The 15,761-nt window shown below is 51.1% G+C and overlaps 1 protein-coding gene across 5 annotated transcripts in view; it reads left to right on the top strand.

Annotated features, from left to right (window-relative positions):
* Window positions 1–15,110, top strand: part of LOC116954947 (uncharacterized) — a 261,733-nt gene extending 246,623 nt beyond the window's left edge. For 2 of the 5 annotated variants that reach the window (XM_076052742.1, XM_076052743.1), the window contains exons 8-11: window positions 6,914–7,136; window positions 9,537–9,614; window positions 13,132–13,221; window positions 14,671–15,110. In XM_076052742.1, coding sequence (XP_075908857.1) covers window positions 6,914–7,136; window positions 9,537–9,614; window positions 13,132–13,221; window positions 14,671–15,062 — 783 coding nt within the window. In that variant the 3' untranslated portion in view covers window positions 15,063–15,110. The remainder of the gene's footprint in view (window positions 1–6,913; window positions 7,137–9,536; window positions 9,615–13,131; window positions 13,222–14,670) is intronic. The other 3 variants (XM_076052744.1, XM_076052745.1, XM_076052746.1) reach the window with 3 other exon arrangements.
* Window positions 15,111–15,761: the final 651 nt, after the last annotated feature.

The following is a 15,761-nucleotide window of genomic DNA, read 5'->3' as shown; positions in this document are numbered from 1 at the left end:
GCGGTCCGGACCGTCAGCGTGGCGACGTTCAAACGGGGGGGGGGGGGGGGGGGCAGCGTTGGGTACGCGCCACTGCCGTGCGTGCGTCGCAACAATTCACTCGCAAACAGGTGTGCATGCTTGTGTCGGCCATTCGGTTTCGGAGACTATGCGTACGGATTGTCAGAGCATGTTTTGTTTGCATGTTCACCACAGGTACCGTGTGTGGTTAATGCAGTGCTCGATTCCTTGCAAAGAAAGGTTTCTTATTCGGTGATTTTAACATCTTCACACGTATTCTCGGTTCTTTCGGTAAAGTCACGTAGAAGGGAAACAAAAATGTTCTTGCTGTGGTTTTCACACCTGATGATGATTGCTTGTGTTGCAGTCGAAACGTCGTGAAAATTTTAATGTGTTATATATTTTTCTTATTTTATTGCTTCCCTTCTACGTGACTTTACCGAAAGAACCAAGAATATGAATCCCTGCAGTCACGACAGCTTTAAATCAAAATCTTCACACCTGTCGCATTTCCAGAAAGGGTAAAACCTATTTGTTCTGTTTCACACGCGGTAGGCTTTCGCGACCAATGTCATCCATTATAAGAGGTTTTTGGGGGTAGATCGCGGAAATATCTAAATGTGTCGTTAAACCCGCCACCACCCGACACAGCCAACTAGTAAGGGTTGTCACGTAAACAGAACATGGCCAATTTGTCACTAGTACAGCACACCGGTGTGTTGGAGAGCCAAGCCACAGCATTTACAATGTTGAGTATTTTTTCATCGTAATTTACCCCCCACCCACCAAGTCCGACTTGTGAATGTTAACAATGTCATCGACAAATAAATACAAATATGATAGCCCCAACCCCCTCCCACCCCCCCCCCCCCCGCAACTGAATTAAGAAAAATGTCCACGTGACGATGAGCCACTTCCTCGAGCTGTCAGGGTCGGGTCTGACAAAAAGAGCTGCGTGCAGTGGCTCAGTGGGGCCTTTACCAGGTGGAATTTTTTTTTTAAAAAACGTTGATTTCATGGCACCTGCGAATCCTCGGGTGGCGCATTCTGACCAAGCGCCCAATCGGTCAGCGGTCGTCTTGCTGGTGGGGTTTTTTTCATTCTCCACCTTGTTTTACGTGTGTGTGTGTTTTTTTCCTCTCTCTCTCTACACCGCGTTGAGTTTTAGTCAATAAACTTACGGTGCTAGCGAGCCTTCCGGGTCCCGGAAAATCAATGGAGCCGTTTATTTGTGGCCCCGTTCTAATAGGTGTTAATGGTGGCTTACAGCGCGGGGGACTGGCGGCTCCCACGACCTGTCCTGTCTGCTGCTGCCACAAAGTTCTCGAGTCGAGGGGGCTCGATGGGTGGGGGGGGGCGGGGGTGGCGGCAGCTTCGGTTGCCACCCGTCCTGGTTTTTTTCTGAGCGTCGTCCTCCCCCGTCTTCCTCTTTCTGTATGGATTAACAGCGGATTAAAAACTCGGTTGTCTGTTCAGACGCTGAAGTGGATCTCTCGTCCGTTCCTCCTTTAAAGGTGTGAAGGCAGCAGCAGCAGCAGCGGAAGGTTGAAACCGGGGGGTTCGATGGCAGAATCCTGTATGAGAGATGTTCATTTTTGACGTGCTCTCTCTGAAGGTAGCCATCCCTGGGAACATTTGTGAAACGTCCCGGTTATTTGTCAGTTGCGTAATAGTACGCCGATCAGGACGATGTGTTTACACGTGGTTCCCCTCCCCACCACCCCACCCCTCTCGTGGAATCATGAGATAGTCTTCTTCGCATTATTCTGCACCTCCAGTTAGTACGGTTGGCTACGTGGTGTGCGAAAGAAGTTCAGCGTACATACACACACACACGTCCCGGGTTTTTTGCACCTCCTGAGGTGTCAGCCCTCGTTAAGGCCTGGCGCGGCACTCGAATGGAATGGCGTAGCCAGAATCGTCAGCACGAGGAGCGCAAAAAATAATTTCTTGGGCTGCCATAATCCTCTTCAACGGGCCGTGTTGTCCACCTGTGTTTGCGTTTAGTCCGTGGGAATTAAGCAATGAACAATTGCTCGTTGTAGTCCACCCCGCTGGCACGTACAATGACAATTATTACAAATCCCAAAAGAACATAAAAATGACCTCTGGTGTACCTTAGCGCACCTATCCTGGCGTGGATCCCCGTGTCGTTTATTGAAGCGTTTATTTTTTTTGTCCACGCCCGGCTCGTATTGCGTTCGTCACACAATATAAGTATATATTTATTTTCTTCAACAACCATTGCCTCGCTCATAAATGAGCTCCGCTCGAGTGAAATTGCGTAATTGTGTTTGTGCCAAATCCACCCCGGACACTGTTTAGAAACCCTCAAAATGACTCGTTTAATTTTTTTATCACTAATTTTTTTATCACTAATTTTTTTATCACTAATTTTTTTACCACTAATTTTTTTTATCACTCATTTTTTTTATCATTAATTACAAGACTGCTAAGAAGTCAGCGAGCGCATCGTTCATCAATGGGGAAAACAAACTCGGTAGTTCGGAGCGAGCGGTCGCCGCAATTTGACCGCGCAATTCACAAAAATAGCACGACAAGGTATCATCGGCGGCCTAGCCGGGGGTGGGGGGGGGGGCGTGGCCTTAATCCAGGGTGGTCTGTCCGGACCAATGACCCAGCAATTGGGCTCAATTCCCAGATTTGAACAAGAATATTGTAAATAATTTCTGGAGAGAGAAACATCGGCCACGATGGGGGTCCCCCCCAGCCCATCGCCCGTTCTGTTCACCGTAGCAAGCCCGTCCAGCGCTCTTTCTACGTTTCGTGACGTGGGCAGACGCCACGGACGTCGGCGGGATGCTCCCGCCGTGGCGACGGTTCTGGTCGGGAGCTGTGAACTCGCCGCCGCCGCTCCCGCCGCCTCGAGCCCAGTCACTGCGTCTCGGGCTAGGCCAGCGATGGGCAAGCCAGACCGGTCGGCTTGGGGGGGGGGGGGGCACGCAAATGGGGCCCCCCTCCTTCGCCTCGGTGGGCCGCAAGCTCGACGCCGTGCGTGTTCACCAACCGTGACCCCCACGCATCACCGGTGGCGAGATGTTAACTACCTCGCCTCGTGCGCAAGAGGTCCTGGGTTCGATCCTCGACCCTGACTGGACATCTGTGAAAAAAAGAGCGTTATGGCTCATCGGATTCCTCCAGTATAACTTAATGTTCTGATTCGAATTCTTCTGTATATTTCGAGTTTGCGGTGTCTCTCTCCCCGTGGTCGCGTGGATTTTTCTCCAGGTCCTCCGGTTTTCCCCTCTACGAAAAAATCGATGTGCGTTGAAGGGTATTTGGCCGCTATGAATTCCCACGTGATGATAAAGGCCACGCGTTGAGCTATAATTTCTGATAGCCAGGTCGCTCCTGAAAAAGAGCTGAATAGCTTGGTACGCCTTACCTGGTGAAATAAAATAAAATAGTTTAATAGTAGTCGTAGTAATGGTTTAAAATAAACACACTTAGGCACGTGGCCTGGGGGGCCACAGGTTGGCCACCGCTGAGCTACCAGCTACTCGATGACTATCGGGCTCCGCATCCCGTAATCGACGTTGGAAATTTGGCAGAGAAAATTAGATTACAATATCGATGAACGTAATATCAATATTGAGTTCGCGGTCGATGTCGAGATTGATTTCTTTTTCTTCTTAACCTTTAATTATGATCAGGTGAGAGGCCATTGAGATGGAGTGATTTCTGTTTTGTTACAAGAAAGACCTGGAACGTAATCGTCGTCGTCATCAGTCGTGAACAATCCACTGCTGGATGAAGGCCGCCTCCAACTGTCGCCGATCCTGCGGTGTAGCAATCCGTCCAGATTCCGAGCACGAACCGATTTCATCGCTCCATCTCCTCTTCAGGACGTCCTCATGGGCCTCACCCACAGGCCACCATGAGATGTGTCCTGCCGAGGTCCACTTTTCTCAACGGTCAAAATGATGGATGCTTGGAAATGCAATTACTCTCCAGGCTCAACGCAGCGTAGCTTTTGAGATCTGACTAGGTCGGTCAGACTGTGGGGGGCGATTTCACTCTTTTCCAAGCAAGGAATCGCGGCAAAATGCTTTCAATCGAGGCCGTTAAAAAAAAAAAAATGTGTGTACGGTCGCTTGTGAGCCTCGTTGCCACGAGTGCTCACGTTATCGTTCTCCCGTGGGTTCATGGAGGCCAAAATAAAAGGAGCGCGTCGCCTTGACCGAGCGACCACGTCAATAAGAAACAACTTCACCCTCGGCGTTGAGTTTTAAAGCGAAGCATTTCAATTTCTGGTTTGGAAGGTTTGATTTTTTTCTTTCACCTAAGCACTCGAGGGGAATGCAGGATGTAAGAAATCAGTTTCCCCCCCCCTCCTCCTCTTGGCAGAGGCAAACGTTAAATCTCTCCGGATTTGCCAGCGAGCCCCGGTAAGGAAAAATCATTGAGGTGTTGTTACGTTTGTCTAGACTCCCGGGAGGTTATTTTCCTGGATTGGCAAAATACCGCGCTGTCTGCCGAGAGACCAGTGGGACAGATTTAGAGGCCTGGAACACAGAGCGGTGGATGTATTCAATGCCATTGTCTAGCTTCAACTCCCAGTCTTGCGATGTTCTAGATTTCGAATCCCATTCTTCCGATGCCAATGTTTCTAGATTTCGACTCCCATTCTTGCGATGCCGATATTTCTTGATTTCGACTCTCCCATTTTTCCGATGCCAATATTTCTATATTTCGAATCCCATTCTTCCGATGCCGATGTTTTTAGATTTCGACTCTCCCATTTTTCCGATGCCTATGATTCTAGATTTCGACTCCCAGTCTTGCGATGCCGATGTTTCTAGATTTCGAATCCCATTCTTCCGATGCCGATGTTTCTAGATTTCGACTCTCCCATTTTTCCGATGCCGATGTTTCCAGATTTCGACTCCCAGTCTTGCGATGCCAATGTTTCTAGATTTCGAATCCCATTCTTCCGATGCCGATGTTTCTAGATTTCGATTCTCAGTCTTCCGATGCCGATGTTTCTATATTTTGACTCCCATTCTTGCGATGCCGATATTTCTAGATTTCCACTCCCGGTCTCTGTGTCCGACCAGCAACATAGCTGTGCTCTCGTGCAACGAATTTTTATGGTCTTGGCCCAGCGGTGAATATTTTAATAATCGTATGAAATGTGACTATATATTCGGTTCAGGTAGCCTTAGCTTATGCAGCAGTCTATTGCGAACTAATCATCCTATGATGTCACATTGTGGTACATCTACGGCACCCGGCAGCTGTTGAATCGTAGGGAGTTCCAAAAAAAAAAAACAGATGTTTTATTTGTCTTCGTACTGCCGTATTGACGGTCAACATGATGTCCATGACTTGCGCGTCTTCCCTTGATCCACACGCGTTCCTCTTCCTGCATCTCAAATCACGAAGGCGCGGCGCCTCTCCCCTCGCGCTCCCTTTAGCGCACCCGTTGAGCTCTCGCTGCACTCCCTTTGTCAACGTCCCCGATTCTCGAGTCGCGGGGCGGGCAAGCGCGCCGCTGCCTCCAACGCGGCTCGCCCGCCCCCACGCTGGACGCGTCGAAATGGCAGCGCGTCCGGCCTCGTTGATGGGCAATGCCCCCCTTCCCCCCCCCCGGGTTTAATCCCTCGAGCCGTTGCGGAAACGAATGCATCCAGTTGATGCTGCTGCTGCTGATGATGATAAATATAAACCCGCTACATGCGCAGTCTGGAGTGCCTCCGCGCCTGTCCGTGCGCGTACGTACACGGAAAGTAAAATACTGTACGCCTGTGTCGTACCACAGTACTGAGCGGTACTTCCCAACGAGCAAAATCGCTCAACGTGCACCGTATTTTGTCAGATCTCGCGAAGCTAAGCGGGGCTTGATGCTGGACAGTGCTTGGATGGGTGACCACCATCCGAGCAGCAGTTATAGGCTGCAGAGCAGTGCAGCAAAATCTATTGTTGTGCTGTACTTCTTATGTTCCCCGTGTATACGTACGTACGTATGTCCTGCCCAACTTCCCCAACCCGCATTGACCAGTGCGGTGAAGTATGGTCGCGTGCGAGCTAAGGGCAAGGCTGCCGAGAGAGTGAGTGAAGTTTTTTTGCGGAGGAGTAGGCGTGGCTTACAAACAGTTGGGCGCGGCCAAACGCAAGAAAGGGGCCAATCCACTCGCAGTGTGGGCAGGGGGCTGGCGAGATCGTGGGTGTGGCTATGTAAAAGTAGGCGGGGCTTGGAGAGAGAGGGAGAGGAGATGCTTCCAGCTCTCCGTGTGTTGAGCCTCCCAGAAATGCGGTGGCTTTGATGTAAACGTGGCCTGCCCTGACACTAGTTTTTCGTGGCACTCGCCACTAACAACCAGCGAATAACTGAATGTATGAATGAATGAACGAATGTCTTAATGTATGAATGAACGAATCGATGACTTAATGAGTATGAACTTACAAACGTGTGAATATATAAATGAACGAATGACTGAATGTATGAATGAACAAAATACTGAATCAATTAATGAGTATGAACTCATGAACCCATGAGTGAATGAACGAACGACTGAATGTATGAATGAACGAATAAATTAATGAGTGAACTCACGATTGTGTGAATTTATGAATGAACGAATTACTGAATGTATGAATGAACGAATGAATCAATGAATATGATCTCATGAATGAATGAACGAATGACTACGAAAGAACGAATCTATTAACGAATATGAACTCATGAACACGTGAATTCACGTACGAACAATGACTGAATGAAGGAACGAAATGATTTTTTCAATTCATGAATACGCACAAAACGGACGGTGTGACCGAATGAATGAACGTGCGCAACCCAGGGGAAACGGAATCGGCGAGCGGAATTCGCGACTCGGATGAAATGAACAAGTGAACCGCCGAACGGATTAATGAATAACCGATTGAACAGCGCGCGTTCACTCTTCAGGTGCAGGCCCACGCCCAGGCACAGGCCCTGGAGCAGCTGCGCGAGAAGCTCGAGTCCGGGGAGCCGCCCGAAAAGAAAATGGCCGCCCACGTCGCCATGGCGATGGCGGCCGAAGAGCAGCAGCGCATAATGCAGCAGGTGCTGCAGCAAAACCTCATCGCCATGGCAGCGCAGATCCCCATGAGCATCAAGATCAACAGCCGCGGTGAGCCCCCCCCCCCCCCCCACCTGCCTGCCCCCCTCCTCCACCCCCTCCTTGACTCCCGTGTGTTTGTCAACTGTAGGGGTCGCGGCGGCGAGGTGTTAACTACCTCACCTGGTATACAGGAGGTCGTGGGTCCGATCCCGACCCTGATGCCTGCTGTGTATTTGGAGTTTGCGTGTCTCTCTCTCATCATCATCATAGTGGCTAGGAGATGTTAACTACCTCACCTGGTATACAGGAGGTCGTGGGTCCGATCCCGACCCTGATGCCTGCTGTGTATTTGGAGTTTGCGTGTCTCTCTCTCATCATCATCATAGTGGCTAGGAGATGTTAACTACCTCACGTGGTATACAGGAGGTCGTGGGTTCGATCCCAACCCTAATGCCTGCTGTGTATTTGGAGTTTGCGTGTCTCTCTCTCATCATCATCACAGTGGCTAGGAGATGTTAACTACCTCGCCTGGTATACAGGAGGTCGTGGGTTCGATCCCGACCCTGATGCCTGCTGTGTATTTGGAGTTTGCGTGTCTCTCTCTCATCATCATCATAGTGGCTAGGAGATGTTAACTACCTCGCGTGGTATACAGGAGGTCGTGGGTTCGATCCCGACCCTTGACGCCTGCTGTTATTTTTACATTTTTGCACGTTCTCCCCGTGGTCGCGTGGATTTTTTGCCCGGAGTACACTGGCGGTCGCCCAGCCAGAGTGATTTGGTCACAGGTGTGAGGCCAGATGGATCGTGTAGCCGACACGAGGGAGATGGCCTTCGTCCAGCTTTAGATTTCCAATGGCTGTTGACGACGGCGACGATAACGTCGATAATAATGCTAACGTCAACTTGTGACACGCCGCACAATATTCGCTCGCTTTCGAAGACCGAGGGGGACTCGGGGGTGTGAGCAGAGACCAGAGATGAGCGGTAAGGCAGCAGCGGCGGCAGCCCAGGTGGCGAGCCGGCACCAATGCTCGCCCAAGCTCTGCGGTGCTCTACATATTAAGATTTTTCAGCCAATTAATGAACGCGTGGGAGGAAACGGACGCGCCCGAAGGATAACCCACGCGTGCGAGGGGACCAACGCTCAACGCTCGATCCCATACAGATGGAACAGGTGGAATCTACATTTTGCTGGTACCGCCTTCTGATATGGACGACGATGACGACGATGAAGACTTATTGAAATGTAATTCCAGGGTCTTATCGGGTGATTTAAAAAAAAAACACCTGTCCTTATCTGACATTCCTTGAGTTTACGACATGCATAATTGGACCTGAATAAGACCTCGCTATCAGCCGTTGTTGTGTAACTTTACAGCGACGCATCTCGTGTTGTGAACCGTCCCTCCATTGCTCTAATGCCTGCGTGCCAGCACCAGCAATATAAAGACTGGACGCCGGGAAATAAAGGTTTATAATCGGTTATCGCACCGCCCAAATGAAATATGCGCGCTCGCCCGACGATAAATGCGCATTTAACCGCACTGTCATTTTTAAGGAAAAGAAAGAGGTTTAAAATCGTACAGCCCAAACGTTGGGAATCGGCGGGTCCTTGGGCCCTGGTGATGGGTTTTTTGACCGACCTCCAGCCACGAATGGCCAATCACTCGTTGACCCAGCGGGGGCCGTCCACAAACGGTTGGGGTGTCACTCGCCTGCGGATGTTGACCGGCGGCGGCACCACCAGTTCCGAAAGCAATCCGTCTGTTTGCTCGATTCCTCTGGAATTAGTAGCAGGTCACAGCAAATCCCTGCCCCCGTCCGTGATATGAAACACTTGTTGACTTGCTGCTGTGAGGTACATGTTCTATGCACTTACTGTATGAAGAATATAGTAATACAAAAGTACTTTGACAACCGCTGCCCCACTCCCATCCACCACAGTTAGTCGTGGGTTCTCCCACCGCTTCCGTGACATCTGTCCAGCGTGGAAGAATAGGCCAAGATACGCCTCGAGAGAGAAAGGCTCTCCAGAACTGCACCTTGTTTTTTTTTTTACTTATGCATCGTGAAATTCCATCGTAAACGGAATCGCAACGCGGGACACAGAGCGGTGAATCCTGTAAATTCAACTTACCGTAGATTTACTACCCCGCCCCCCGTGACGTTATGCAATTCACTTTGGTCTCGCAATCAGAAAGCTCATGAGCTTTCTGATTGCGAGACCAAAGGGGTTCACTCGGCCCATCGCTCCTCTGGGGTCGATAAAATCAGCGTACCGCTTTGTGGGAAGCCAGCGGTGGTCCGGTTCTGTCGTTGTTTGTTGTTGTTGTTGTTGTTCTATGGGTTAAACGGGCTCCCGCCATGGTGATGTGGAATTTGCACCAGTGGCGCGAGGCCGCTGGTGCTGTCGAGCGCTAACACCACACGTGTACATGCATAGTCCCTTTGTCAATCCACTGCTAGATGAGGGTCTCTCCACGCCGTGCGTCCCGTGGGGGTTATTTGACCACACTTCACCATGCTGCTCAGTACCAAATACAAGTATGTGCGCACATCCGCTGATCACACAGACACACAGACACACACGCACGCGCGCGCACGCGCGCATGCACGTTACGCCCACATTGCACGCGTACCTGTTGTGCATATCGTTTGCGCGTACGCAGGGGCATTCTGCCACATCACATTCCAACGGAATGCGCGACACGTACATCTGCTTTGCAGATGTGCAACAACTTCTAACAACAACAACAACGTGTGTGTGACACACACACACACACACATAGGTATATGTACCGCGGTATACTGTCTGTGTGTAAAATTCCTTGCCGCGCTTACTGCGAATAGACACCGTGATCACCGCGTTACGGCTGTGACGGTGGCGAAGTGGCGAATCCAGCCGCCTGAGTTGAATCCCTGACAGTGGCGAGCGAGACCTGAACCTGCCCTGTGCTCCTTCAGTGTCACAACCCACATTTCACCGGCCGTTAAACGGCAAACTAAAACTGAACTCTCTTAATTCAACCAGGCAAGGGCCCCATTCACTGAGCCCATGTAGCAGAAGCGACCTGGCCATCATGAATGAGAGCTCAACGAAGTGGCTTATTATTATTATCATTATCACGTGGACATACAGAGGAGTGTCGCGGCAGTCCTGAAATTTGTTTGTTTTAATTAAATATATAAGCACACTCGGTGTATTTTCTTTGTTGAAGCTAAAACTAAATACCAATCTTTACCTCTCCCCACCCCCCCCCTCCATCTTTTACCCGATCTTGGATCCGCCACATATAGTGCCGGTGTCAGAACACTGAACCTAGCGCCACTGAAGTGCGGGGTTTGAATCCCGGACAAACTCGTGCGCGGCAGGTCGACGGCCGAGGCTACGTGAGCGGTAACTTCGCAGAAATATATATTTTTTTAAAGAATAATAATTAGTTTTTGCACTTCACTCGGCCAAGTCGCCTCCAGGAGTTTGATTTGCTCGACAAGCAACGAGTGACCCCCTTGCAGCCTCGTCGTCCTTGCACAATAGACGCTCGAACGAAATCACAACAAAAGGCTTCATTTCCAACGGAGCTGTCCGTGGCTGAGCTCTGGAAATATACAACGATTCAGATGGCCTTGGGTATTTATTTTTTTGAAACACAAGTAGGGGCAGAGGAGGCGGGGGGGGGGGTGGGTCCACACTTCACGGGAGCACTCATCCAGCAGCGAAATTGAGAAAACGGGCCGAGTTTTGTTGAGCTAACGAGGCGCCTGCACGAGGCATTATACAGCATGCGAAGGGCGTTCTTCCTTATTCGCAATGCTTTGGGGTTTTTTGGGGGGGGGTTTTTGTTGTTGTTGTTGTTGATGTTGTTTCTTCTCGGGGCACTCACGGTTGTCTCCCGTAGGAGGAAAATAAAAGTGCGCGCTTTAAAATTTTTTTATTATTATTATTGCATTAACAAACAAAAAAAATTGGCGCCAAGGGTTTAAGGGAGCGACCCGTTTTGTTTCCAGCCGCGGGGCCACCTTCATAAACTCGGAGGCCCCGCCCGCCGGTGGCCAGGCAGGCGGCTGTGAGACCTTTAGAACGGAGCGGCGGTGCCCATAAAGACCGCGCCGCCAGCGTCTGCAATAATGCCGCGCCATAACGTCGGATGTTTGCTGAGACAGTAACTCGGGATGGCGCGTGTGATCTTTGATTCGTAATAAATGCCAATCTGTGCAGGCAAGCCGTATAAATAGCTTATGGCTCGGACCAAATTGATTGCCGACTGCAGGACCCAAACCCACCTCCTCGGGCGCCCCCCCCCACCCCCCTCCAATCCCACAGCCGCGCTCCCCCCCTTAAACCGACCGCCTCGAAAAGGCGCGGTTGTAACTGTGATGTTCGAGTGAATCATTGAACATTAAACGTCGCCTTGAAGGATTCGTTGGGGGTTTGTGCATTGGTACCGGCGGTATGGCGTGCCGCGCTGTAAACGTGGGTCACCGAGAGTTCGATTCCTGACCGCGGCTAACATCGGGGGAGAGTAATATATAAACCGTTCCTCCCCCCCCCCTTCGTAGTTAGCTGATTGACAATGGCTGGAGTTTGTTAATTACTATTTTCATTGATTCATTAACTCGTAGATGAGATGGGCTCGGGGTCGATTGGTATTTTTTTTTATTAGCCAGATAATTCAATAAATGATTGTGCTGACATAACGCCCCGTAAGAGGCCCCTGGGAGATTGTTCGTTGATATTATGAACACCCAAATGCCAGATTTTTTTTTTAAACGTGGAAATCGGCCGCGAAAATGCTCGAACGATCGGAAACAAATGGCCCACGCTGGACCCTATTGAAATAAAAAAATATATTAATGCGACATACTGAGTGAGGTTGGGCCCGTGTAAACAACCAAATTAACATGACCGTATCCTCCGGATTATGAGACGTTCTGGAAAGTAAGACGCACCCCAAACTTGCATCGTAGAAGTTACAGAGATCTGGTCTCTCTCACGCACACACGCAACAACTGGATTATAAGACTCGTGCGTACGTGCGTATATGTGTATGTTGAACTTCTTTCCCACCGTACGTAGCCAACTAAGCTAATCGGAGGTGTGGGATGAAGGACAACAAAATAACACACAACAAGAAGCACTTCTAAAGTACGGGGTGCCCTTTACCTTACAGGGTACAGCATTAGGAACGAGTACGTGTACTGTGTACGAGTCGGTTCCCAAAACTTATTGGCGTTCCCTTGCACTTGCAAATAAACCGCGTGGTCACGTACACACACGCACACACGTATATATATTTTTTTCCGTTCTTAATCTGTCCACGTATGAACTTTTGACTTGGGTTAAATATTGACCTGGGCCGAGCCTCATAATAAAGGCATAAAAACTTCGTCGGGGCAATTTCTTTTGATCTACTCTCCATTGGGCGACGAGAAGGATGAGGGGGAGGAGGAGAGGGGGTGGATCCGTGCGGACCCCCCCCCCCCGCCACACTATAACGCGCCCCGCCGCTGATAGCGCAGCGACCTCACCTTGACCTATTTGAATGTCTCCCGTGGCCCTCCGTTAAAGGCAGCGTGGGCAATGAAAACGGCGAACGTCACTCGCGCGGTGCCTTTTTATTTTTTATTGTTATAAATTTACCTTACCCCCACCGCCACCGCCACCACGTGCCCTCCCCCCCCCGCACACTACCCCTCACCCGGGAAAAATAACCGTAAAGCAATAACGCCACCATGCCGTTAACCGCTATTGCGCAGGTGTCAAATGAGGTGAAAAATGTTTTGCCAAATGTCAAATGTTAGCGGAGGTCCTTGAGTACATAACCAGTTGTCGCGTTTACACTCGCAGATAAACTCGCCTATCATTCATTCTTACCAAACAATCTCAAGGTCGCACAAATGAAATCGATGGGAGTTTCGTTTTATTTTATTTTTACGGTTGGTGCTCGTTTGCCAGCGACTCGTCGTGTCTTTGATATTCGACGTGGAGTTATCTCGTTTTTTTTGTTGTTGCGGGCATGGTAAATAAGGCGTTGTTTGAATGTGTGCCTGCTGTTTGCAGAAGAGAGGCAGGAGATGGCTCTGAACTTGTCGACCAATGGCACGAGCAGCATCAACATGTCCATCGAGATCAATGGAATTCTCTACACAGGTGAGGGCGCTGGACGCTGGCGACACTAACCGTCGCTCGCTGTCAACGTGAAAACTATAACGGCTCACGCACGCGCTGCTCGCAAACAGCGCGGAGACACAACTCCCCATAATGTTGATTGCGTGTCACGTGATAACTGCATTGCATCCACTACGCTGCAAATGGGTGCCATGGTGGCTAGGAGATGTTAACGTCCTCGCCTGGTATGCAGGAGGTCGTGGGTTTGATTCCGACCCTGCGACCTGTTGTATATTGGGAGTTTGCATGTTCTCCCCGTGGGCACGTATATATTTTTCTCCTGGTCGTCTAGTTTTTCCCTCCACATTTAGAAACGTGCATTAAAGAGTATTTGGCTGCTATGAATGTCCACATGATGATGATGAGCCACTTCGTTGAGTTATCGTTTGTGGCCAGGTCACTTCTGAAAAAGAGCTACAAAGTTCAGTGGGCCTTACCCGGTAAAATGTAAAATTGTGTTAAAATAGTTTCAACGTGATCGCATCATCGTTTAGACCACCAAACAAAAAAAAGATTTAACACGTCGGCTTTCGTTTTTTTTGTGTTAGGTCACGTAAGTATGATGTGTCATTAACTCACCACCACCCGACACAGCCAATTAGTAAGGTTTGTCAAATCGCCTGATGAAGCTGGTTGTAATCACCAGTGAAACGTTGTGCTCAATTGTAAATATTGTGGGTTTACTCGCCATCACACCGATGTGCTGAAGTGATAGCTGATTGATTTGAAGCTTTCGTGACTGCAGGAATCCATACTCTTTGGTTCTTTCGGTAAAGTCACCAAGTAGCTAGAAAATTAATAGATCACGACGTTGCGATCGCAACACAAGCGACCGTCTTCAGGTGGGGCGGTCGCTTGTGTTGCGATCGAAACGTCGTCATCCATACATTTTCTATCTACGCGACTTTTGGTGGTGGCGGTCGGTTAACGACACATTTTTATATTCACGCGATCTAACCCAATAAAGCTGACTCATGAATAGGAGCAAAAGAGTTGTGAAACGTGGCCGTCTCCTCGTGCAGAGTTCAAGTGGCATGTTCAGAATGCCCCTTTGTGTTCATTCATTCCTCAAACTCAAGTGGTGACAATCTACGGGGCAGTTGGCATCTGCCAAATAGTGGAGCTGATCTTTTTTTTTTCCGTTGGCCACCACCTCCCAGCATCATGGAGACGGTGGGCACTGGCACCACCTCCAATTAGCACGGTTGGCTACGCACGGTGCAGCATCGTCCACACCCCACCACTCGAAGCAGTCCTGGGCCCTCCTGTAGGGCGACTCGCCCTTAAAATGACTCGCTAGCATGGAGTGAAAATGATCCCCCTCATGCGTCGTGGTGGCCTTTAAACAATCGGTGCTGCTCGCCAACAGCACTTGCCCCAGCAAGTCCGTTAAGGCCCCCCCCTCACGGGGGAATCTTTGTCTTTGCACAGGAGTGCTGTTCGCCCGTCGCCCACAAATGCCGGTGGTGCCACCCTCCGTGGTCCCGAGCACCAGCGGCGTCGCCGGCGGAGGTGGCGGCAGCGCCAGCAGCAGCAGCAGCAGCCACAGCGGCACCGGCACTGGCACCGGCGGCGCCGGCGGCAACACCAACAACAACAACAACAGCGGCGGCGGCGGCGGCAGCAGCAGCAGCAGCAGTAGCGGTGGCGCCGCCGCGTCGGTAACGGCAGCACGAGACGTGCCGTCCAGCCCCGGCCCGTCGGCCCCCGGGCTGGCGCTGGCGGCCCACCCCCTGGCGCTGGCGCACGCGCACGCCCTGCTCGCCAAGGGCCTCCCCGCGCCCTCGCAGAGGGGGGGGGGCGGCCCCCCTTCGCCGCCGTGAACGAGCAGCGAGCGAGCACGGCTCCCACCCGCTCCGCACCCCCCCCCCCCCCCCCCCACACTTCCCTCACCGCTCCCCAAACCGTTCCCTTCTTTTCTCTCTCTAACCTCTCTCACCTCTCTCACCTCTCTCAACTCTGTCCCTCTCTCCCGCCCGCCCGCACAGTCCGCCGGTACGACCGCAAGCGACGCGATGATGCAATGACGCGGCGACGCGACGGATCGCGACTGTAGTTCTGCGTAAATCGAATGCACTTCTTATTTTCTCCCTGGCCCCGCCACCCCCGTGCAGCCCCCCGCCCCTCCCTACCTCCCCTTTACCCCCCTTTTACCGACGCCCCTCGGAGGATCGGTGCGTGACGTTTCCCGCAGAACTGCAGTCCCCCCTTGAACCGCAGACGGTTGTTTGGGAGCTGGGCGTGGGGGTTGGGCCTGACGGTCAGGCCTTTCAGGATATCACCCTCGATCATGAACATGAAAAGGGAGTAATGATGGGCGAGTTTTGCCGGGACTTGCAAGGACACACGCTAATCGGAGTTCCCCCATCCCCCCCCTCCCCCCCCCCGCCCCCGGTTAGCGTAGTAAGCACGTGGCCGAGCGTGAGGAGTCGTTGGAATGGGCGCGATCCACCCAAAGATGACCGCGATGCCTCAATCAATCAAATTATTATTTTTTCAAACCAAGGCCTTCTGACGAGGGA

The sequence above is a fragment of the Petromyzon marinus genome, chromosome 57 (genome assembly GCF_048934315.1).
Source record: "Petromyzon marinus isolate PM22_M1 ecotype Great Lakes invasive population chromosome 57, UKy_Petmar_22M1.pri1.0, whole genome shotgun sequence".
Taxonomy (NCBI): domain Eukaryota; kingdom Metazoa; phylum Chordata; class Hyperoartia; order Petromyzontiformes; family Petromyzontidae; genus Petromyzon; species Petromyzon marinus.
Note: the sequence above shows the minus strand (reverse complement) of the source record. Positions and strands in the feature narration are given on the sequence as shown.